At 42.3% G+C, this 24,824-nt stretch overlaps 1 protein-coding gene across 3 annotated transcripts in view; it reads left to right on the top strand.

Moving 5' to 3' along the window:
• Positions 1 to 24,824, top strand: part of ccdc149a (coiled-coil domain containing 149a) — a 124,419-nt gene that overhangs the window by 73,485 nt on the left and 26,110 nt on the right. For all 3 annotated transcript variants that reach the window (XM_078215509.1, XM_078215502.1, XM_078215496.1), the window contains exons 9-10: positions 15,246 to 15,390; positions 22,070 to 22,146. In XM_078215509.1, the coding sequence (XP_078071635.1) occupies positions 15,246 to 15,390; positions 22,070 to 22,146 (222 nt within the window). The remainder of the gene's footprint in view (positions 1 to 15,245; positions 15,391 to 22,069; positions 22,147 to 24,824) is intronic.

The raw sequence follows: 24,824 nt of genomic DNA, 5'->3' as shown, positions 1-24,824 counted from the left end.
TGTTTTGTTTCTTAAAGACTGGATTAGTTGTAAGTATTCGCATTCCAACCATTATTCATGTAAATTGAGTCTGTGTCTTATAAGTTCTGTTTGTGAACAGAATTCCCACTCACCTGAAGAAGGGGCTCAGAGCCTCGAAAGCTTGTGTGGCTTTTGCTACCAAATAAACCTGTTGGACTTTAACCTGGTGTTGTTAAACTTCTTACTGTCCTTTGGGCAAGCCAGTTCTGGATCCACAGGGCAGCAGCCCCTTGGATCCCATGCCCTCTCACTTTTTCTAGAAGCCTTGCATGGGGGACCTTATCGAACGCCTTGCTAAAATCCATATAAACCACATCTACCGCTTTCCCTTCGTCAATGTGTTTAATCACATTTTCAAAGAACTCCACCAGGCTCGTAAGGCACAATCTGCCTTTGACAAAGCCATGCTGAGTATTCTTGAGCATACTAAACCTCTCTAAATGCTCATAAATCTTATCCCTCAGGATCTTCTCCATCAGCTTACCAACCACTGAGGTTAGACTCACCGGTCGGTAATTTCCTGTGCTATCCCTATTCCCCTTCTTGAAAATAGGAACCACATCCGCAATCCTCCGGCACCTCTCCCGTCTCCATCGATGATGCAAAGATCATCGCCAGAGGCTCTGCAATCTCTTCCCTCGTCTTCCACAGTAACCTGGGGTACATCCCATCCGGACCCGGCTACTTATCTATCCTGATGCCATTCAAAGATTCCAGCACAACCTCTTTGTTAAAGTCCACATACTCAATCTTTTCAGTCCACCGCAAGCCCGCAGGACATCCACCCATGTCCTTCTCCACTGTGAAAACCGAGGCAAAATACTCATTAAGCACTCTGCCATTTCTACTGGTTCCGTGCTGATTTTCCCGCCTTCACCTTTTATAGGCCCTATTCCTTCACGTCTCATCCTTTTACTCTTCACATATTTATAGAACGCCTTAGGGTTTTCCTTAATCCTACTTGCCAAGGCCTTCTCATGACCCTTCTGGCTCTCCTAATTTCCTTTTTTAGTCCCTTCCTACAAGCCGTATACTCATCTAGATCCCGATCTTCGCCAAGCTCTCTGAACCTTTTGTACGCTTTCCTTTTCTTCTCGACTAGGTCCCGTAGTCACGGTTCCTTTAACCTACCAACTCCTCCCTGTCTGCTCGGAACATTGTCCTGTAGAACCCTAGACAGACATTCCTTGAAAAGCTGCCACCTCTCTTCAGTAGATTTCCCCGAGAATACCTCCTTCCAATTTACTTCTCTAATTTGCTGCCTTATGTCTTCATATTTTCCCTTACTCCATATAAACGCTTTCCTAGCTTGCCTGATCCTCTCTTTTTCCAATGCAAGCATAAAGGAGATAGAGTTATGATCGCTATCCCCAAGATGCTCTCCCACTGAGAGATCAGACACCTGTCCAGGTTCATTGGTCAGTATCAGATCAAGTACAGCCTCTCCTCTTATAGGCTTGTCCACATGCTGTGTCAGGAAACCCTCCTGAACACACCTAACAAACTCCTCCCCATCCAATCCTCTTACCCTAGGGATATTCCAATCTATGTTTGGGAAATTAAAGTCTCCCATCACAACAACTCTGCTATTATTGCAACTCTCCAGGATCTGTTTCCCTATCTGCTCCTCCACCTCCCTGTTACTATTGGGCGGCCTATGGAAAACTCCCAGCAAAGTGATCGACCCCTTCCCACTCCGAACTTCCACCCACAGAGACTCTGTAGACAATCCCTCCACAGCATACACCTTCTCTACAGCTGTGACACTATTCCTGATCAGCAGTGCCACTCCACCCCCTCTCTTGCCTCCCTCCCTGTCCTTCCTGAAACATCTGAATCCTGGCACCTGTAGTATCCAGTCCTGTCCCTGAGACATCCAAGTCTCCGTAATGGCCACCACATCACACTTCCAGGCATCGATCCACGCTCTAAGCTCATCCCCTTTATTCACTATACTCCTGGCATTAAAGTAAACACATCTCAACCCTTTGGTCTGAGCTCTCCCCTTCTCTATCCCCCGTCCATCCTCCCTCTTGCACCGTCTATAACCGTTCTCTGTTTGCGAGCTAACTTCCTCGCTCCCAGTCACCTCGTCTCGATCCCCTCCCCCCAACCTATCTAGTTTAAACTCTCCCCAGTAGCCTTAGACAACCTTCCTGCCAGGATATTGGTCCCCCTGGGATTCAAGTGCCACCCGTTTTTTGTGTACAGGTCACACCTGCCCCTAAAGAGGTCCCAATGGTCCAGGAACCTGAATCCCTGCCCCCTGCACCAGTCCCTCAACCACACATTCATCCTCTACCTCACTCCGTTCCTGCCCTCACCCTACCATGGCACAGGCAGTAATCCTGAGATTACTACCTTTGCTTTCCTCCTTCTTAGCTGTCTCCCTAATTCCCTATACTCTCTTTTCATGACCCCTTCCCCCTTCCTTCTCACATCAGCGGTACCAATATGTACCGCTACCTCTGGCTCCTCTCCCTCCCCCCTCAGGATTTCTGGGAGCCCACCACCATTTAGTTTTGGCTCATGGGGCCACATGGTTTTCCTGTACCCTTGGAAGGCTGCCCAGCAAATCCTGTTGGGCAGCCTTCCAAGGGTAAGGGAAAACCATGTGGCCCCATGATCCTGGGGGTTTAGCGAGGAGCAGGATGGGAGGGGTTGAGGTCCTTGTAGTCAGGCATTCAGGCCTGGCATCAGGAAGGGGGTTGGAGAGGTTGATGAAAGTCATACCCCTGCCATTGCCTCTGCCCTCCGCCTCTCATGATCCTGACCTCAATGACCCCCATTCCCACCATGGTCCGGGACCTGTGGTGGGTGTGCTGCTCTCAGTTGCCCCTGCTTCTGCTGGTGCTTGCAGCATGAGGAGCTGCTGGCCTTTTATTGACCATGATGTGGAGATCCCGGCGTTGGACTGCGGTAAGCACAGTAAGAAGTCTCACAACACCAGGTTAAAGTCCAACAGGTTTATTTGGTAGCAAATACCATAAGCTTTCGGAGCACTGCTCCTTCGTCAGATGGAGTGGATATCTGCTCTCAAACAGTGCACAGACACAGAAATCAAGTTACAGAATACTAATTAGAATTTCTAATTAGTATTCTGTAACTTGATTTCTGTGTCTGCGCACTGTTTGAGAGCAGATATCCACTCCATCTGACGAAGGAGCAGTGCTCCGAAAGCTTATGGTATTTGCTACCAAATAAACCTGTTGGACTTTAACCTGGTGTTGTGAGACTTCTTACTCTACTTTTATTGACCAGCAGCCTTCGACAAGCTGGACTTCACTGCTGGGGATGTCAATCACTGCTGGGGATGTCAATCACTGCAGGGAAGATCTCACGGTAGCCATTTAAGTGCCTGAAGAGCATCTGATTCTATTGGGTCTCCCCCTACAGAACTGACGGGGGTTCCCCAACAGTTCTTGGATGTGTGGATCAGACATAGGCCTGACAGGGTCGTGGCCCTTGACTCCACAAAACACTTTATAGATAAACAAAATATGTGGGAAACCCTGGCACTCCTTTGCATTTGGAAAGGTCTAGTTCTTTCAAAATATCTTCATGTATTTTTCCTTGATTGGGACATTCCGCATTACACTGACAATCCTCAATAGTCTTGCTGTTTTCTTTGTCATTCTTGCTGACCACAAATGTTAAATTGATTTAAATGGTCATGACAGCTCTATGTTTTCGAACCATCATTAGACATTGGCTCTAACAATAAGGCTACATGCATCAGCTCCCATTAACATCACTGGGAAGAACAATAAGAATAAAGGCAGATAGTATAGACATCTATCCCAATAATTCAACGAGAAATTCAAATCCACCTCCCATCACCACCTCCCGCCTCCCCCCACCCTGTCTCCAATCCCTGTCTCCAATCCCTGTCTCCCCCTTGACCACCTCTACAGGATTTTGTGAGCTGTAGATGTTGTGACACTGAATCTGCAGTATTACGGTCCTGGATCCGAAATAGTGTGCTTCATAATCCAAGTCGATCCATCAAACTTTGTCAAGAGTTTGTGTTGTTCAGTAATTGGGGGCAGGTGGTTTGGAGTTTTAATTGGCTTGGAGATTGTTGAGTGGCATAGTCTCATCTCACTAATAACGTGAGTTTCTGTCCTTCGTGGTTTGAGGGAATTATATTACAGTGATAGTAATTGCATTTAAATTAGATTTCTTGCTGTTTCATGCAGGCAGTTAATAGTAATAAGTTGTATTTAAGAGATACCAGCGAAGGTTGTATTGATTGATCTGTGGGCCATGCATAATGTGAGTGCAGAGAACTAAAATAAGATTGAGCTTAAAGAAATACTCCAGGATATGGACAATGATGGAATGATCATTTAGTACTCTTCGAAATAATATGTCCCTGCCTACATTTAATGTTATTAAATTCATATTGTAATTTTCTAAATGAGAGATAATAGCTTATAAATCAGACCTAATTCCCCAATCTTTCATGATTAAGCATTGAAACATGTAAGATTCTCCTGATCACAAACTGATCCCTGCTTGAAGTGTATACAGTCAACTTCTCTTCATTTAATGTTATTTCATTCAAATTATCTTAATTCATGAAATGCCTCCTATGTTGTTTTCTTGATGTTGCTTAATTTCATTTTTTTAGTGTATTGTGATTTTGAACTAGCAAGTAGTTGTTGGTTTACATCTATTTGAGGAATAGGTCAGTGATGATTATGGTGCCACACAATTGAATATCTTTCCACTTCTTGCCATGTGAAAACACTGATAAAGAATGGCCATTCCTGGAGGGTCTTTGGTATCTGTGTAGCTGCATGTTATCATGAGTCACAACCTCAAGGAGAGGAAAGTTAATTCGAGGGAAAAAGCCATGCATTTCACAGATTTCTGCCCCAGTAATGGAACTGCAATGTGGCTTTGTAATAGTTGACTATTTTTGGTTCTTTCTTCCCCTGTTACATCAGAGACCAATTAAACATCTTGTCCATTCACTTAATCTATCAATATCAAGTTTCTGCACCACATACTGTACCACCAATCTTTGTGTAATCAGCAAACTTAGATATATTGCTTTTTGTGTTATCCAAATCATTAATAAATATATTAATGACCTGGAGCTTGCTGTACAGGGCTTAATTTCAAAATTTGCAAATCTTACAAAATTTGGAAGCATTGTGAACTTTGAGGAGGATAGTGCAGAACTTCAAAAAGATGTAGACAAGTTGGTGGAATGGGTGGAGAGATGGCAGATGAAATTAATGTAGAGATGAGTGAAGTGCTTCATTTTGGTGGGAAGAATATGGAGAGACAATATGAGACAATTCTAAAGGAGGTACAGGAGCAGAGGGACCTGGGTGTAAATGTGCATAAATTATTGAATGTGGCAGGACAGGTTGCTTAAAGTTATTTATTAGTGTCACAAGTAGGTGTACATTAACACTGCAATTAAGTTATTGTGAAAATCCCCTGGTTGCCACACTCCGGCACCTGTTTGGGTACACTGAGGGAGAGTTTAGCATGGCCAATACACCTAACCAGCACATTGTTTGGACTGTGGGAGGAAACCGGAGCACCCGGAGAAAACCCATGCAGACACGGAGGGGAAGGGCAGACTCTGCACAGACAGTGACCCAAGCCGGGAATTGAACCTGGGTCCCTATCTAACCACTGTGCCACTGTGCTGCCCCGGTTGAGAGAACAGTTAATAAAACATAAGGCATCCAGGGCTTTGCTAGAAGAGGCATTGAGTCAAAGGTAAGAAAGTTACGTTAAACTTGTACTGAACACTGGCTCGACCTCAATTGGAATATTGCACATTCAGTTCTGGGTGCCCAACTTTAATGAAGGCATTAGAGAGAATGTAGAAAAGATGCATAAGAATGGTTCCTGGTATGAGGAACTTCAGTTATGAGGATAGATTGGAGAAGTTGGGTCTTTATCCTTGGAGAAGAGAGGATGAGAAGAAATTTGATAGAGATATTCAAAATCATGAGGGGTCTGGACAGAGTAGATCAGGAAAAACTGTTCCCATTCGAGAACAAGAGCACACAGATTTAAGGTAATTGGCAGAAAAATTGGCGCCATGAAGAAAAACCTTTTCACCCGGCAAATGGTTAGGATGTGGAATGCGTTGCCTAAGTGTCATGCAGTCAAATTCAATCGAGGCATTCGAAAGGGAGTTGGGTTATTATTTGAAAAGGAAGAATGGAGGAGAAAGCGGACAGAAATAAACAAATTCCACCTTGGACCATTTTCAGTTGGAATATGGTTGCCATTTTTACAAAGTTATGACCTGATTTTGCATTGGCCTCTGGTTGAGTTTTTGAGTTCTAACCATGATAACCATATCTTCGTCTCACCATTATAAAATCCAGTTGAAATTTTTCTGGACTGCCAAACATTTTCAATGTATACTGTCTTATTTTGTGATGCCTAAACCACGTATTTGTTTTCATGACTGCTGTTTTTTTCAAAAATCTACCAATTTTTCCAAGACCATATGGTCTATTTCCTTTTTGCCTCTTCCTCCTCCAACAAAACTATTCCAGTCTCCAATAACAGTCACTTAGTGCTTTCCATTCTCCTATTTGATTGTTTTTAAAATTCTATTGTACATTTCATCATCTGAATATTTGATACTGGGTATATATACCTGAATGGTGGTGATATCCACCGGTTGTTCCTTTAGTTTCACCAACATCAGTCCATCTAAATCACATTTCACTTCACTCACACAGTTAGCAGCTTCTTTGCCTAGCACTAATGCTATCTTCATTCCTCTCTTCTCTTCCAGAGTGTATCATTCTCAGTTCATCACTCATGATGTCACCTTCTCCTGTCCACTGTAGGTCACATAACCCGAGGATATTTAATTTCTACTTTTCCATTTCTTGCTTTAGGTTCTCTAGCTTTCCCTTCCTGTTCATTGTTTGTACATTCCACGCTCCTGTTCTTTTGAAATTACCAAGCTTGTATATATAAGGATGACTAACTCAGAGGCTTCATTTCCTCCCATGCCAAGCCCAACATCGAGGGGGCAATTCTCCCAAAAAAAGTTCCAAGTGCTGAATTTGCAGGAAAACTGGTGTATATCACAATTGTTTTTTCAGTGGGAAATCAGACTTGAATCTCCCACACTCTGCGAACTGCAGAGGTCACAATCGTGAATATCATTAAAAGCTCGGGGGGCAGGGCCTATTCACGCCAGAGTCTGACAGTTCTGGGCCTATGCACATGCGCAGTGACCCCAAACTGTCAACCTCCCGTTTGCTGGCCCGCTCGATTGCTGGCCAGTCCGGGACCCCCGCAGGATTGCCCCCCTCCCATGGCCCAATCGTGGCCCCCATGACCATTCCCAACCCTCTTCCTGTCCCGGAGTGCTCTGATCTCCAGCCCCCTCAACCCCAAAACCCCGGCAGACCACTCCCCTTCCCCCCCAAGCCTGCCCTAATTGCTGGCTTCCCTCCAGTTCCGACCAATTCTATCTGCAGAGTGGCAGCCATCCCGACCGATCGCCCTCTAGGCCCAGTCCCCTTGCCACTGCTCCATGCCCATTGTGCAGTGCCAAGGTGCCCCCTGGGCATGGACACTTTGCCCCTTAGGCAGTGCCAGGGTGCCCATGCCAAGGGGGCACCACCCCACTGCTGCCCGACCCCCCGAGGGGTGCTGATTGCCCCCCACCCTTCACTCCATCGGGGTCTCCAGCTGTTCCTCGAACGTGGGGAGCTAGTCTAAATCCACTAAAGTGAATCTGTACTGGCGGGGTGGGAGATGCTATCGGGCCCGGAGAGTTCAGTCCCGGGCTTTATAATCACATTTAAATAAGATTAAAATTACTTACCTGCTGTTCCCGCTGGTTTCCTGTGTGGTCCCGACCGTGCCGGATATCTGGTGCTCAGAGATGCACATGCGTCGGGAACACATGCGTGAATCCCATGAATTGGCCACGTGCGAATCTCCTGACCTGACCCGTCAAAACATTAGCGGGTCAGCCTGGGAAAATTGCCCCCCACATGTTATTTGCTAGGGGCTCATGTCTAGGCCATTGGTGTTCATTTGTGCTATCATGCAACATTTTCTTGGCTATTTTCTGTGGTAGTTCACCATTGCCTTCCACTGTGGTATCAGTTTAGTCATCGACAACTTGACTATTATGATAGGTCGCACGGGACAACAGTGATACCAGTAGCAGACTTCACACATCTGCCTTTACACTGTTGAAAGACTTAAGAACCTGGTAATGCTAAATCATCTCTGACTGCAGTGACTTCCACAGAATGAAGCAGGCTATTAGAGCTACTGCTTTGGCATAAAGGAGACCTTTGAGTAGGGAGTTCCCAGTCTACTAGAATTCCTTCAGTCGAAAAATTCTTAGGCGGTACGGAGGTACAGTGGTTAGCACTGTTGTGCCACAGTGCCAAACGGGTTCGATTCCAGCCTTGGGTGACTGTCTGTGTGGAGTTTGCATGTTCTCCCCATGCCTGCATGGGTTTCCTCCGGGTGCTCCGGTTTCCTCCCACAGTTCAAAGATGTGTGGGTTAGGTTGATTGGCCATGCTAAAATTGCCTCTTGGTGTCAGGGGAATTAGCAGGGTAAATACATGGGGTTACGGGGATAGCGCCTGCGTGGAATTGTTGTTGGTAGGGCTCAATGAACTGAATGGCTTCTTCAGCACTGTAGGGATTCTAAGTAAATTAAACACTAGCTGGTAAAAAGTAAGGATACCACCAACACCAATGAGCAATGCAAACAAATTAAAGAATCTGTCAAGGAGGAAAGGAAAATAGAATAGGATTTTTATGAGGCAAAAGGATCAAGAAACAGTGAGTGTTGCAAAAGATGGAAAAACTGAAAAAATTGAAGAATATAACCTTGAAGAAGGCAAGTTGAAATACACACACTTGAACAATGATGTAGAAGAGAAACAGAAAAGACACAAACACAATGCTTAAAATAGTAGTGTTATATACTGGAAGATTGGATCAGCTGGGAAGATTAAATCTTCTCTATGGAAAAGCAAAGGGGATTAGTGGTACTCAGCAAAAAACAACAGCAAAATGAAATAAGGAAGGTTTTTTTAATAAAAAACCCCTGACAAAATAAAAATCATCATAAGAAAGAAGCCAATATCCTGCCTTTCATATAATTAGTCTGATTGTCTGTGCACCAAAGATTGTGGTGAGACTTGTACCAAAGAGAGTGGGTGGAAAGGCAGAGATGACCAGTTTGGATTGTAGGGAGGAAGAGGGACGAGAGAAGCAATTGACATTATAGGATTAATGAATGAACATAGTTTAGATTTTGGACAGGATTTATATGCTTGTTTTTGGAGATTTGACTGAATTAAGCTCTTGACTGTGCTGAAAGACATTGGAGAGATGGATGACTCATAACAAATCTGTACATCGGGCAAACAGCAACAGTAAGAGTAACCTACTGGGAGTCAGAACCATATGCAATTGGAAAATTGGAAAAGGAGTTCAAAAAGGCTATTGCTTATCACCAGTCTTCTTCAATGTCTATGCAGAAGCAAACATTAAAGATGTGTTTGAAGACACAGTATCTGCTGTTAAGATTGAAAGGGTGAATGATAACATCAGTTAGATTTGCAGATGACAAAGCACTTGTAATCCTTCCTTGGTGCTTGCTACAAGAACTTGTAGATAACTTAGTAACAGCAGGGATTGAACTTTGGAATGAAAGTGAATATTGGCAAAACCAAAGTGATACATATTTCAAAATCACAAAGAAATATTCGTATATTCATGGAAGGAGAACAAGAACAGATGTGAGAATTCATGCATTTAGGAAGTGGTGCAACAAAGAAATTAGATCAAGGGAAAGTAAATATATGGTAAGACAGTTCTTAACCAGAAAGCTGAATAAACAACTTAAGAAGTGATTTGTTAAGAGTTTAGTTAAGAGTGATTTGTTGGAATGTTGTTTTGTATGGATGTGAGACTTGGATCTTCTGGAAAGCAGATACCAATTTGATAAAATAGCTTTGAAATGTGGGCTTGGAGGAGAATGTGCGGCAGAGATGCATAGCCTCTGGAGTCACGCGGATATCTATGCAGCCAAAAGCAAAATACAGCAAATGCTGGAAAACTGAAATCAAAACAGAAAATGCTGGAAATAATGCTGCCTTGCAGCATCTTTGGAGAGAGAATCAGAGTTGATGTTTCAGGTCATATGAACTCAAATTGGAAGGAAATGACTTGTGGAGCAGACTTTTCATAGGACAGCGGAAGTGGGAACGGAGGCATAGGAGTCTGGAAGATTGCTAAAGTCCCTCATAGTAGGTAGGTGCAAAAGGTTGGATCTCGTGGGATAAAGGGGGAGGTGGCTAGATGGGTGGAGAACTGGCTTGGTCACAGAAGACAGAGGGTGGTAATGGAAGGGTCTTTTTCCGGCTGGATGCCTGTGACTAGTGGTGTTCCGCAGGGCTCTGTATTGGGACCTCTGCTGTTTGTGATTTATATAAACAATCTGGAAGAAGGTGTAACTGGGGTGATCAGTAAGTTTGCGGATGACACGAAAATGGCTGGACCTGCAGATAGTGAGGAACATTGTCAGAGGCTACAGAAGGATATAGATAGGCTGGAAATTTGGGCAAAGAAATGGCAGATGGAGTTCAATCCAGATAAATGCGAAGTGATGCATTTTGGTAGAACTAACGTAGGGGGGAGCTATACGATAAATGGCAGAACCATAAAGGGTGTAGATACGCAGAGGGACCTGGGTGTGCAAGTCCACAGATCCTTGAAGGTGACGTCTCAGGTGGAGAAGGTAGTGAAGAAGGCATATGGCATGCTTGCCTTTATAGGACAGGGCACAGAGTATAAAAGTTGGGGTCTGATGTTGCAGATGTATAGAACGTTGGTTCGGCCGCATTTGGAATACTGCGCCCAGTCCTGGTTGCCACACTACCAGAAGGACGTGGAGGCTTTAGAGAGAGTGCAGAGGAGGTTTACCAGGATGTTGCCTGGTATGGAAGGGCTTAGTTATGAGGAGAGATTGGGTAAACTGGGATTGTTCTCACTGGAAAGACGGAGGATGAGGAGTGACCTAATAGAGGTGTATAAAATTATGAAAGGCATAGATAGGGTGAACGGTGGGAAGCTTTTTCCAAGGTTGGTGGTGACGTTCACGAGGGGTTATAGGTTCAAGGTGAGGGGGGGGAGGTTTAACACGGATATCAGAAGGACGTATTTTACACAGAGGGTGGTGGGGGCCTGGAATGCGCTGCCGGGCAAGGTGGTGGAGGCGGACACACTGGGAACGTTTAAGACTTATCTAGATAGCCACATGAACGGAGTGGGAATGGAGGGATACAAAAGAATGGTCTAGTTTGGACCAGGGAGCGGCGTGGGCTTGGAGGGCCGAAGGGCCTGTTCCTGTGCTGTATTGTTCTTTGTTCTTTATTGCACCGCAGAGAAGTGTGACTGTTTCACAATGTAGTTTTTAGGCATGTCCCCCCAATTAGGCAGAGACCAAACGAGACGCCAGTTTCTTTGTACCGGTTTTATTGAAGCAGCTGCAGGAAGCTATACCAATATACAATGGAGTATAACCTTCTTGATCAACTACAACACATTATTATTATGCTGTTATACAGTTAATAGTTTGTTTATATTTATCAATCACAAATTAACATGAGTTAGTACAGTTACCCAATCATTATTCATACACGTATACAGTGATTATACTATCATGTTTTCACTATAGCTACGACCTTCAACACTGAGTTCTAATGGACAAAACAGCATCTTGTATCTTTGTCAGAAAACTCCCACCCTGCTCATTTCCCACATGGTCTTGCAGCTGCATCTTGAGTCCTTATAATACAATTTCACTTGTACGTTGTTATTAACCGTTTAAAGGTGCTACAATTTTTGAAACAAGGTCAGGAAGTGGGAAGTGGCAGTTCTGTAATTTGATAGGCCAATGAGCTAAGTGTGAGCTTATAGAAGGGTAGTTTTCAAATTCTGAGTGCAGTCATGAGAAACATGGAGGATTTCCTGGACTAGCAGCAGGAGATTCAGGCCCACATATTGGAGTCCCCTGAGGAATTGAGAAGTCATGGGCACAGGTTGGGAGGAGGCCATTCATCATGTGCACCATCAGGCCTCAGGATTTTGAGGGCAAGAACTCTTCCATTGAGAGTGTGGCCCACCTCGTGGAGAGCCGTATGCAGTATCACTGAGTGTATGCAGGAGCAGTATGCTGACAAACAAAGAACATATGAGAAATTCTGCAGCATTGACTGATTAGTGGTGTTACTGCAGGATACAAAGATGAGTTGGTACCTTCTATACCCCAGCTGTTGGGTCCCTCAGATGCATCAATGGGTTGAGGGAATCAAAGATTATTTTGAGGGAGCATGCCCTCACAGGACATTGGCTTCAGGATTCAAAATATTGGCCTCTTATGGAACCATCTAAACAGTCGGAGGCTGTCCCTGCATTGTTGCTGGTGGAGCAGCCTGTGGTGGTGCACGCATTGCACAACCAATTGTGGATGACTGCCTTGGGCATCTCATCTGCAAACAGACATAAGTAAGCAGGCTGCCTCTGCACACACCCAGCCACAAAGGGAGCACCTCAGGAATGGCCACAAGTGCAAGGCATCACGTTGAGGTTCACTCGAGTTATGTTTGAGTAACATTTTCAGAATTCAATACAATGCAATGTTTTGAACCAAGACCTGTCGGATTCCAGTCTTTGATGGAGTCAAGGTAAAAAAGGAAGATGTTTGATATTGACACAAATGTTTGTGCTCAGGATAATTGTGTAGCTGATGGTGATTGTGCTTCATTAATTCTTGGGAGCAATTGTGGACTTTTGTTCTGTGTGCATGATGGTGTATTTGTGTTGTGTGCATTTTCTTATTTCAACAAAGGTGAGTATCAGACTCAAATGCTTTCCAGGATGATCAGCTCTTGTGGACTGTGGAAACCCTCCATGTTTCTCATGGCTGCATTCAAAATTTGCAAACTATCCTTCTATAAGCTGACACTTAGCTCACTGGCATAACAAATTACAGACCTGCCACTTCTCACTTCCTGACCTTGTTTCAAAATTGTAGCGCCTAAGAACTGCACTGTGAAACAGTCCCACTTTCTGTAGTGCAGTTTTCCATGCCCTTATGCCTCTGTTCTCACTTCTGCTGCACTATGAAAAGCATTTGCTGTATTTTGCTTTTGGATGGAGAGATGTTACCCTATCTACTACTTTAATTACTTCCACAAAAAATCAATTAGACATGACCTACATATTACTCATCCATGTTGGCTCTCTGTAATTCGCTCAAATTTCTCTTAAGTGCTTAGCTACGCTAAGTATAGATCAAATAATTTCCTCACATTAGACGTCAGACCAACAGGTCAATAACTTCCTGGTTTCTCACCTTTGTGGCACCAATGTCTCGAATTAGCTTCGAGATTAAAAACAAATTGGATATTACCTTTTTTCATTTATTCAGGGGATGTGGGCATCACTGGCTGGGCCAGCATTTGTTGCCCATCCTTAAATCGCTCTTGACCTGAGTGTATTTGAGAGGGCATTTAAGAGTCAACCACATTGTTATGGGTCTGGAGTCACATTTGGGCCATGCAAGGACAGCAGATTTTCTTCCTTAATTCCATATTTTTATTGAATTCAAATTTCACAATCTGCCATGGTGGGATTTGAACCCAGATCCCCAGAGCAGCACCCTGGGTCTCTGAATCACTAGTCCAGTGACAATACCACTGCACCACTGCCTCACTTGTCTGTGTACTCCATTAAGGATCATGAAATAACCTCATATATGAAAGTAAGAACATGTTTAAAGATACCAATTCACAATGTGAGCATGTGATACTAATGGGAGCCTGTATTAACGCTGAAAGGTACTGATCCATGCAGCTGCATTTAAAATGTGAAAATCCAATTTTAAATTTTGAAATTCAAGCTTCAGGTTAAAATTAAAATGGACACAGTTTTACCCAACGATTCTGTGGTCCCCTATTGAGTAGTATTGTACATTCTATCTAACGATTTACATTTTGCCGTCACAAGTGTATTTGTGTGACATTTCACCAATATATTGTCTTGGTGGATAATTGCACTGTAGGATATGATGGAGCCAAACATATCAGGAAAGTTTGAGGCTTGATTCTTGATCTTTGCTGAGATGGCCAGTTGTGCCCCAGTGGCAGTGAGCGTTTTCCTCAATCTCACCTGATGAAGATATGAAGTTAGTGTTCCTCGTTCTCATTTCTATGCATAGATATTTGGTGAGCTCAGAATTGGAGAGTAAATCGCCCCATCTTCCCTCCACTTTCCTCCCGTGCTGCCTGCTTGTGATTACTATTCCTGTTTACAAATGACAGTAAGCACTTGCATGGGGTACCAGAGGTACCAAGCTTACCAAGGAAGAATCACTACTTTCAGGAAGGGGCAAAGTGAAACTCTTGTAGTTTTAAAGATGGCTGAAAGGCAATCAGGTCCCCTCAGCATAACTTAGGAGCAATCAGAACTGAGACCAATTATTAAAAATGCGTGTTTTCTCAGTCAACCTTGGCTGGTGAAGTTGCATTACAAAATCTGAACCGTTTGATGAAAATTAAAGTTGATGTACCGTGCAGCTTGTTAAAGGCATTTTTGAAAAATTAATTTTTTAATAAAAAATATTTCAAACTGTGTGACTGACTTATGTAACATTTTGATGAGTTAAAACTGGTCGGATGATAATTAATGCTAAGGGGAAATTACTCTCAGTTACCAAAAGCTACTTGTGATGTTTGATGAGGTAGGATGGTTATCCTTGATTAAGCCTGGAGCACAGCAAAAACACTGAAATGCATAATAAATCTGTTGCAACTAAATTACAGGGTCATTTTAATTGTCTCATACTTCTGGTGGGGAGCTGTACTCAAAGAGAGGGCAGATCAGAAAATGAGTGATTTTTGTAGTCTTATCTTTAACCCATGCTCCTTTGGAGCACAGCTGCCAATTGGAAGCGTAGCATCAGTGAATTTACTTGACAATTCTATAGCTATCATTGGTCGCAATGAGGGTGAAATACAATAATTTAGGCAGAAAGATGATTAAAGGTTAAAGACCGAAAATTCAATTTTTTGCATTGATTTGACTTTGCTAAAATTCGTAAGCGGAGTTTAAATCCCAAAGTGTCTGCTTTTCTTGCCCATGCAATTAACATAACTGATGTTATTTTATGCACTTTGGCTACAGTCCAGGAGCTATTGTCTGAAGATCATGGTTGTAGTCTGCCAGCCACTCCACAGTCCATTTCAGATCTGAAATCATTGGCAACTGCTTTACTTGAGACAATCCACGACAAGAACATGGTTCTTCAGCACCAACGACAGACTAACAGGCACGTATGACATCAGCTTGATAACAAAGACCAGTCGTGCTGTGATTTTAAATGTGCTGATATCCCGTTGGTGCAGATAAGTAAATTATTCCTATTGTTTTGTTACTCCTGGAATCAAGAAGATTGTATTATGGTGTTATTGTTTTGATAGATTTAGTGCTTTGTTGCCACTGATCTGATTACTCAGTTGCAAAGCTGTCGATTCTTTTTAACTGAATAAAGGCACTTCATCGAAAAGCATAACTTATCTTCCAACTGAAGAAATGTCCTGAAAATGGAAATCATGAAGGGAAGGCTAAGAGCCCTATCCTAGCTGGACCTTTCTAGATTACTTGCCATCAGTGTTTTTTATCTGTGCAGATATTTCTTGAGACAGCTTCTAATCCAGGCTTTTGAAACAGTATTTTAATTTACCATCTTGTAATTCTTTACATTCGGAAATCTGCATCTATATCTTTTGCTTTCAACCCTTTCAGGAATAATGTAGTCCGTGTACAGCAGCTACCTTGATTTTTGGTAACTTGCCTACTGGAGTTTATCTAGGAATCCCATTAAATTCTCCAGCTCTTGGGATGTGGAAATTACATTAAATCACATCTATTGATGCAAAAATATAGCTCTTAGGGCTAAAGGGAGGAATGCGGGACCAGAATATTAAATTTGATGATCAGCCGTGATCAAAATGAATGGCAGAGCAGGCTCGAAGGGCCGAATGGCCTATTCCTGCTTCTGGTTTCTATGAAATCAATAATTACATTTATTTGCAATTCTAAGCAAGGAACTGCAAAAATACTGCATATATGATGCTGTGTAAGACAGAATTTTCTGAGATAAATGCATTGGAAATGCCTTTTGAAAGAGTGAGTTTGATTCTTAGTTGCTTGAAGTAAAAGAAAAGGTCTTGCTGCACTGCTGAGGTAAGGAGTTACACTTCAAAAGTGAAGTTAACACTTCGGTAACTCTTTAATCTGCATGTTCTCCAGAAGTCCATATGATCTAAAAACACAGAGGTCCATTTCTTTGATATTTGGTATTTCTTTGAAGACCAAAAGAACAACATGGGGCACAGAGCAGCAGTGCAGATTACCCTGACTTTTCTTTAAAATAAAGCACAATATCAAGAAGACCCCCTGCAATCTGCTGCCATCCTCCACCTTTGTTTAAAATCTTACCTGGGTTAACACTTCCATGCCTGTACCCAGTAAATTAGAGCTATGGATGATTTACAGCACGGAAGGAGGTTGATCAGCCCATTGAGCCTATCTATGCTGGCTCTCCATAGAGCAGTCCAATTGCCCTACTCTATTCTCATAGCCCTGTAAATTTGTTTTCTTCAAGTGTCCATCGAATTTCCTTTTGGAATTATTGATAGTCTTTGCATCCACAACTCTCTGGGCAGTGAGTTCTAGGTCATCACCACTCACTCCATAAAAAGCATAGCGTTTTAGCAATACTTCCTCACGTTCTCCCTACATCTATTGCCCAAAACCTGAAATCTGTGTACCTCTAATCCTTGTACCATCAGTTAATGTGAACAGTTTTGTTACAATCCCTGTTGATGTTATAACTGAACGGGAAGATTCCAGAATAGAATCCTGGCTCAAAAGGCTAGCTTTTGCTTTTTTTTCACAAAACATGGAGGAGCAGAGTCACAGGACCACAAATTAGTTTTAACATCAAGAAAAAAAATCTATTAAACATGAAAAGTTGCATTATTATACAATACACCTTTATTCCCCCCACCTTAGTTTAACAAATACACACAGATTTTAAGGTTAACATGGATTACAAAGTACATTTTAAGCTATAATAATCTCACACACAAAGTCCTTTTTACGCACATGAGATGACTGTGGTCAAATGCATACACTCCGCTCTGAATCCCAGTTAGTGTCTGTGGATTTCTCCTCTGAATTCCCTTTGATTGTTACTTGAGAGCTTTTAAGCTCCACTCTGGAAAACATACTCTAAAATCTTTCACAATAATGCTTTCCCTTAGCGGTTTGCATTTTGAAAACCAGTCTAAGTTTTCCAAATGACACTTTTAAACAAAGCCTCTGCTCCACTTTTAGTAGGAAATCTAGTCCAAGATTTATACCACCCTCTTTAGGATGCCTTTGTCTTGACTACCCTACAAACTGTTCACAATTGCTTTAACTCTCGATTCCCAGATGCTAGTAAAATGGCATCAAACTTTTGATTTATCTAAAGTCTGCTTTTCCACTTTTAATCTGGTTACTGAAATTCTCTTTAACTCAGAACCCTTTGTTTACTTTCCCTTGAATTCTTCTGAACATTACATTGGTCTCAGTTCTCCTAGATTCATGTGTCTTAAGATATTCTGGGCAGGACTTTACAGCCTCCTTTGTCCTGAAACCGTAAAATCCCACCCAAGGTCAACGTACTTTTCCATGGTCCGCCCTTTGCCCACTCTGATTCCCGTGGTGGGCGGGATGGTAAAATTCCGGCATCTGTCCCAACTCCCTGGTTATCTCTAAAGTAACTGCTTTTTTAAGAAGCTTGGCTCTTTGCATCTCCCATCCTGTCCAGTCTCTCTTCTAGCAGAGTTGAGAGACGTTCACTCTCTGGTGTCCTGTCTTCAACTGCAATCAAATTCAGATAAAATATGAAATATTTTCTACCTTACAAGGGCCTCCAGTTGCTTAGCAACCACTGCTACTACTATTTATTCTTCATACTGTAACTCTCTCTAAGCATAATAGAATCACAGTTGGAATTGAAACCAACCCCCAGATATATGAGCACCTTTATCTAGCATGAATCTAACTATATGTTTTACTGTACCAGGCACAGAAACATTAAACACACTTAAAACTATACATTATTGCTAACTTTTACTAATACAAATCTAAATCCCTTGAAATTATCTTTGTTTTCCTAACAGTTTTTCCTTGTCTACCTTTTGAAATCTGTCATAATCCCAAACATGTCTATCAAATATCACCTCGACCTCCTTTCCTCCAAGGAGAACAGTTTTAGCTTCTCCAACCTAATGTTGTAGCTAAAGTCCCCCATCCCTAGGACCATTCTGGTAAATCTCCACTGCACCCTCGCAAGGACCCTCACATTATTCCTAAAGTGCGACCAGAATTGGATGCAAAACTCTAGTCATGGCTAACCAGAGCTTTAGAAAGGTTAGCATTACTTTCCTGCTTTAGAATTCCATGCCTCTATTTATGGAGCCCAAAGTCCCAAATACTTTGCTAGCCACTCTCCAATATGTTCTGCCACCTTCATTCCTGCATGCTATTCAGAACTGAGCCGTTGAGTCTATGTTGCCTTTCTCTATTCCTCCTCCTAAAATGCACCATCAACATTCTCTGTATTAAATTCTGTCTGCCACTTATCTGTCTATTCTGCTTGCCCATCCGTGTCCTACTGCAGTTCATTAGTTTCATCCTCACTGTTTGCCACTCCTTGAAATTTGGTATCATTAGCAAATTTTGATATTTCACTCTGTGTTCTGATATCCAAGTCACTCACCCCAATGCATGGAACACTCTTTCCCACTCCCCCTGCTCCCACTGCAAGCAACACCTATCTCCCAAGAAGCACTGCCTGGGCAAGACCCTCTACCCACACATCGTCCCTCCCGCCTGAACTCTGGCAGATTCTGCTTGCCCTGAGAGACCTGTTGGCATGCCGACATGAGTAGCCAAACTAACGGGAAGGGAGCAGTGAAGGATTATCAGTCAAAAGGTCTGATGGTGACATTTAAATGTAGTCAAATGGGAATTCCGATGTTCAACATCAGGATTCCTGTTACATCATTGGCACAATCACTACAGAAAATCCCACTGGCATAACCCTAATGCAATCCTAAAAACGTGAGCGGAAAATCCCTCCAAATTATAGACAGCTTTTCCAGTAACTTCTCTCTCTATATTTTCACCCCACCCAATAGCTCCATTATCTTCGCTTCCACTGATATTTTGTCAAATTCCTCTTGTATAGTAAATACCGATGCAAAATGCTTATTAAGTACTCTAGCCTTGCCCTGCGCCTCTAAGCTTCTATCACCCTCATTGTCCCTCATAGGGCCAACTCCAACTCTTACAAGCCCATTTATTATTTACAAACAGGAGAAGATTTTTGGGTTCCCTTTGATGCTGACTGCCATTCTATTCTCATATTCCCTTTTTTCCAAGTCTTAATTTCCTCCTCAATTCCCCTCTCAACCTATTGTATTTGACATAAATCTCCTTGAATAATTCACCTGACATGCACTGTTCACCTTTTCTTCTGTTTGACCACACCCTCTATCTCCTAAGGAGCCTTAGCCTCTATCTTTGTTCCTTGTAGAAATGTAGCTAGCCTGTACCTGAGACACTTCCTCTGAAGATCACCCATTGTTTTGTTGCACGTTTTGCTGTCATTTTCAATTCCGTTTTATCCTGACAAGGTCCCTTTTTGTAGATAGATTGAGTGAGTGGGCAAGAATCCGGAAGATGGAGTATAATGTGGGAAAATGTTGTTCACTTTGGCAGGAGGAATAAAAAGCAGAATATTACTTAAACAGAGAATGGCTGCAGAATTCTGAAGTGCAGAGAGATGTAAGTGTTCCTGTGCTTAAGTCACAAGAAGTTAATTTACAGGTACAGCAAGTTATCAAGATGGCTAACAGAATGCTATCCTTTATTGCGAGAGCAATTGAACATAAAAGTAAGGATGTTAAACTTCAGTTAAATAGAGTACTGGTGAGACCATATCTCGAATACTGCTTGTAGTTTTGGTCTCCTTATTTAAGGAAGGATGTCAATACATTGGAATCAGTTCAGAGGTTTACCAGATTGATACCTGGAATCAGTGGGTTTTTAAAGGTTTATGTTTATTTATTGGTGTCAAGTAGGCTTACATTAACACTGCAATGAAGATACTGTGAAAATCCCCTAGTCGCCACACTCCAGCGCCTGTTCGGGTACACTGAGGGAGAATTTAGCATGGCCAATGTACCTAATCAGCACATCTTTCAGACTGTGGAAGGAAACCAGAGCACCCAGAGGAAACCCACCCAGACACTGGGAGAACGTGCAGATTCCATACTGACAGTGACGCAAGCTGTGCTGTGCTGAGATTTCGGTTACAACAACATTTTAAGCCTATATACAAGCCTCAAGAGGCGAATTCCTGTACTTGCTGCCTGTAACCATGCAGTCACAGATAGCACAGTGTGTAATGAATCCAGCTGGAGAGAGCTCTTATACCTATTATGCACAGATGCACTAATAAGTGCACCTTATTCTTTATGTGCCTTTTGTTCTGAACCTTTCACAGAAACAAGAAAAAATTGCCAGAACAAGCACCATTTTCTTATTAAACTTCATATTAATGTAAGTGCAGTCTCAAGGTCATATATTCTCTACACAAGGCACCACATCAGGGCTAAGAAGAAAATTACTAAGCTAATTTTTCAGAATTCATTTTCTTTTGAAGCATTTATTGAATGGTGGCGTGCTTCTATAGTTATTTAAAGATTGTTCTTAAAATAATGTGGCGAGTCGGTGGTTTGCGTTGTCGATGGTAGCCATGATGTGATGATCACTCACCTGATGAAGGAACAGCGGTCCATAAACTTGTGATCCCAAATTACTCCTGTTGGACTTTAAGCTGGTGTTGTGAGACTTCTCACTGTTCTTAAAATGTCAGAATCATTTTTGAAATAGTGAAACTTTTACATCATTTCAAAATACTGACTGGAGATAGAATTGCTTAGTACAAAGTGTTATAGAAGGCTGTACCATCATCATAGGATTCTGACTAGGTTCTTTTTTGAAAGTGGAATGAATGTATTTGAAGTAACTTGTATAGTTATTGAAACTGATATTGGATGCAGGCAACAAGTCACTCTGACACTGCACATTGTGCCTAGTATACATAATTCGGTGATTTAGTACCAGAAATTAATAAGAGATACAGGATTTAGGGATACTCTTCAAATGAAGGATGAAAACCAAAATGGACTCGTTGGGCCTTGTGTTTGTTTTCATGCTGTAACTTTTATGTATTAGTCAATCTCGTGTGGAATTGCAAGTGTAAACGTCAGATGAAGTGCAGCTAGAGGCTGGTGAAAACCTAGACCAAAGCCAGCACCTGTAATTCAGTCTCACTTTGAAAGCCAGGCACCCTTTCCTCAATTCGTATCTCCATGTTTACAATGGAAACTGCCAAATGTAAATATCCAATGCTATTATTACACTATTATATCTTCTACTAATAGTGTCACTGTAGCTCTTTCACTGGAGATTGGTAACAGGGTATAATTATGGTATAACCTGTTTATTTAGGCAGTTTGCATTATAATAGGAAGCATATAAATTCACAATGGAAAGAATTAAAGGGAGGTACACGTAGTCATTTAATTTTTAATATATTATAAATGATAGTCACTGCCATCAGCCAACCCATTTAAATTATGGCGCCTGTCATAGATTTTCAAAGTTAGTTTTATGGTATATATCAGGATGAAAATTCTCATCTCTATCTCTACACATGACATGAGGGACTAATATTTTTTGATTAATACTGGTGTGTTTATAGTTTATAGTTTGGTTTTATTTTCTTTGTTGCGGCAAAGTGAATGTTTAAACTGCTTTTTGAATATATTGAAGGCAGTTTTGTTTAACAGTCTCTCTCTTTGAAATTATTCCCATCTCTGCAGAATTCTGGGCAATCGTGTGGCTGAATTGGAAAAGAAACTGAGAACGTTGGAAGTTTCTGGTTTGTGGAGTCTTCCAGGTGAATTTTGTCTCTTGGAATCTTTCATTTGTTTTAAAATGTTCTTTATGTTGCAGTTTTGTTGTTATTTCTAGGTTAAATCTTCAAACAGTCCAAGATAGGAGATTTTTTACAATGCCACGGTCTACTAAAATTACTTTAGATTCTGGTCAAACATGCAAAGCAAATCTGACATCAGAGTCAGACGTCACTGATTAACCTTTCTCAATACAGTTTATTAAGTTGTTCCACTTGACATTAGAAATTGCTGTTGTGCGTGTTTACAACTGTTCATGACTGTTAACAGCATTTCTGGACTTTTTGGCAATCCTTTCTTGTGTTTGTCCTGAAGTTACTTTGGGCCTGCATTTGGCATGCTTGGTTCCACATTGTCATCTGCCAGCACTCATGTCAAGAATACAAAATTGTTTACTAAAGTTGGTGATGCAACACATTATATAATGTCCTGTACTTTACAGCTGAGTACATATTTGAAATTTGACTTCAGTAGATTGTGGCCCTCAGATTGCACCATGGAGTACGCACATAATAAGCTCAAAACATTCATATAAAATTATACTTTCTGCTATTTTAGTGGAGATATTGATCCATTTAGTTTTGAAGTGTCAACAACTTTGCTCAACAAAAGGAGCAAGAAGCTTCAACTGCGTGAGCTAAATTGTCCGAAACTAGTATCCCAGGCTGTAATTTCTATATCCTCCAATTACTCCCATTTCTTAAAATTTTTCACGGGACGTAACGTCATTGGCTAGGCCAGATGCCCTTGAGAAGGTGGTGGTGAGTCCCCGTCTTGAATCGCTACAGTCCATGTGGTATTGGCAAACACATTGTGCTGTTAGGAGGGGAGTTCCAGGATTTTGACCAAGTGACAATGAAGGAACGGTGATATCCAAGTCAGGATGATATGTCGCTTGGAGGGAACTTTCAGATGGTGGTGTTCCATGCAGCTGTCCTTGTACTTCTAGGTGGTCGAGGTTGCGGGTTTGGAAGGTACAGTTGAAGAAGCCTTAGTGAGTTGCTGCAGCACAGTATGTAGTACACACTGCTGCCACCATGCAGCAGTGGTGGAGGGAGTAAATATTCAAGTTTGTGGATGGGGTCCCATTCAAGGAGGCTGCTTTGTCCTGGATGGTTAAGAGTTGTTGGAGCTGCATTCATCCAGGCAAGTGGAGAGTATTCCATCACACTTCTGACCTGTGCCTTGCAGATGGCTTTGGGGAGTCAAAAAGTGAGTTACTCACTGCAAAATTCCCAGCCTATTATCTGCTCTTGTAATCAGTGTTTTTATGACTAGACCATTTCAATTTCTGGTCAATAGTAACCCCCAGGATATTAATAGTGGGGGATTCAGTGAAGGATTGGTGCTTAGATTCTCTCTTTTTGGAGATGGTCATTGCCTAGCATCTGTGTGACATGAATATTACTTGCCATTTATCAGCCCAAGCTTGAATGTTGTCCAGGTCTTGCTGCATTGGGGCATGGACTACCTTAGTACTTGAGGAGTCACAAATGGTTCTGAACATCATTAGGGAACATCCCCATTTCTGACCTTGCAAAGAAACAGATAAAGTTGATTGGGCCTCGGGCACTACTCTGAGAATCTCCTGCAACAATGTCCCAGGATCGAGATGATTGACATCCAACAACCACAACTACCTGCCTTTGTGCTATGTATGACTCCAACCAGTGGAGAGTTTTCCCCAGATTCCCATTGACTTCAGTTTTACTAACGATCCTTGATGCCACAAGCGGTCAAATGCTGCCGTCATGTTAAGGGCAGTCACTCACTACTCACCTCTGGAGTTGAGTTCTTTTGTCCATGAATGGACCAAGGCCATAATGCAGTCAGAAGCTGAATGTCCCTGGCGGAACACAAACTGAGAATCAATGAGCAGGTTACTGCTGTCAGAATGACACTTGATAGCAATGTTGATATGAACTGCCCTAGGAGCTGCTCTGGAACATCCTGTTTCTGGAAATTAATGTAAAGAAAGGAGTCTACAATTTTATATCACCACTCTGAGAAACATTTTGATCTCCCTTTTGTGAGTCTCCTGTGCTTTGAACCATTCTCCAGCTAAGCAGAGTGAACAAACCTTGGTCTAGTTCAATGTTGTTATAAGAGTCAGTGAATATATACAAAAGTACCGAAGATTGTATTTTGCCACAAATCTTCTGGGAAGTGCCCTGGCTCTTAAACTCCCACTCACCTGAAGAAGGAGCTTAAGGCTCCGAAAGCTTGTGGCTTTTGCTACCAAATAAACCTGTTGGACTTTAACCTGGTGTTGTTAAACTTCTGACTGTGTTTACCCCAGTCCAACGCCGGCATCTCCACATCTTAAACTCCATCCAGTTTGAAAAGAAGTTTCAGATATTCATAGAATGCTTACAGTGCAGAAGGAGGCCATTATTGTAACAATCCCTGGGTGCACAAGGCTTGGGACAGGGCCCATTTTCTTTATAATTGTGTGGGTGGTGGGTAGGTATGGTTGTACTGGTTCAGGGCATTTTTATTACCCTGGGAGTCATGTAGAATGATCATCTTCTGTGGGGGCAGTGGTTGGCAGAGGAGAGGATTTAAGCTTGATCAAGCAGTTGGGTTTCCTATTGGGTTGGTGGGGAACAGGGGTGGAGAGGGGAGAACAGACAACAATTTCTTTCTAATTGGAAAGGGTAAA

This window comes from Mustelus asterias, chromosome 1 (genome assembly GCF_964213995.1).
Source record: "Mustelus asterias chromosome 1, sMusAst1.hap1.1, whole genome shotgun sequence".
NCBI classification, from domain to species: Eukaryota; Metazoa; Chordata; class Chondrichthyes; order Carcharhiniformes; family Triakidae; genus Mustelus; species Mustelus asterias.
The sequence above is the reverse complement of the archived record's forward strand: the minus strand, read 5'-3'. Positions and strand labels throughout refer to the sequence as shown.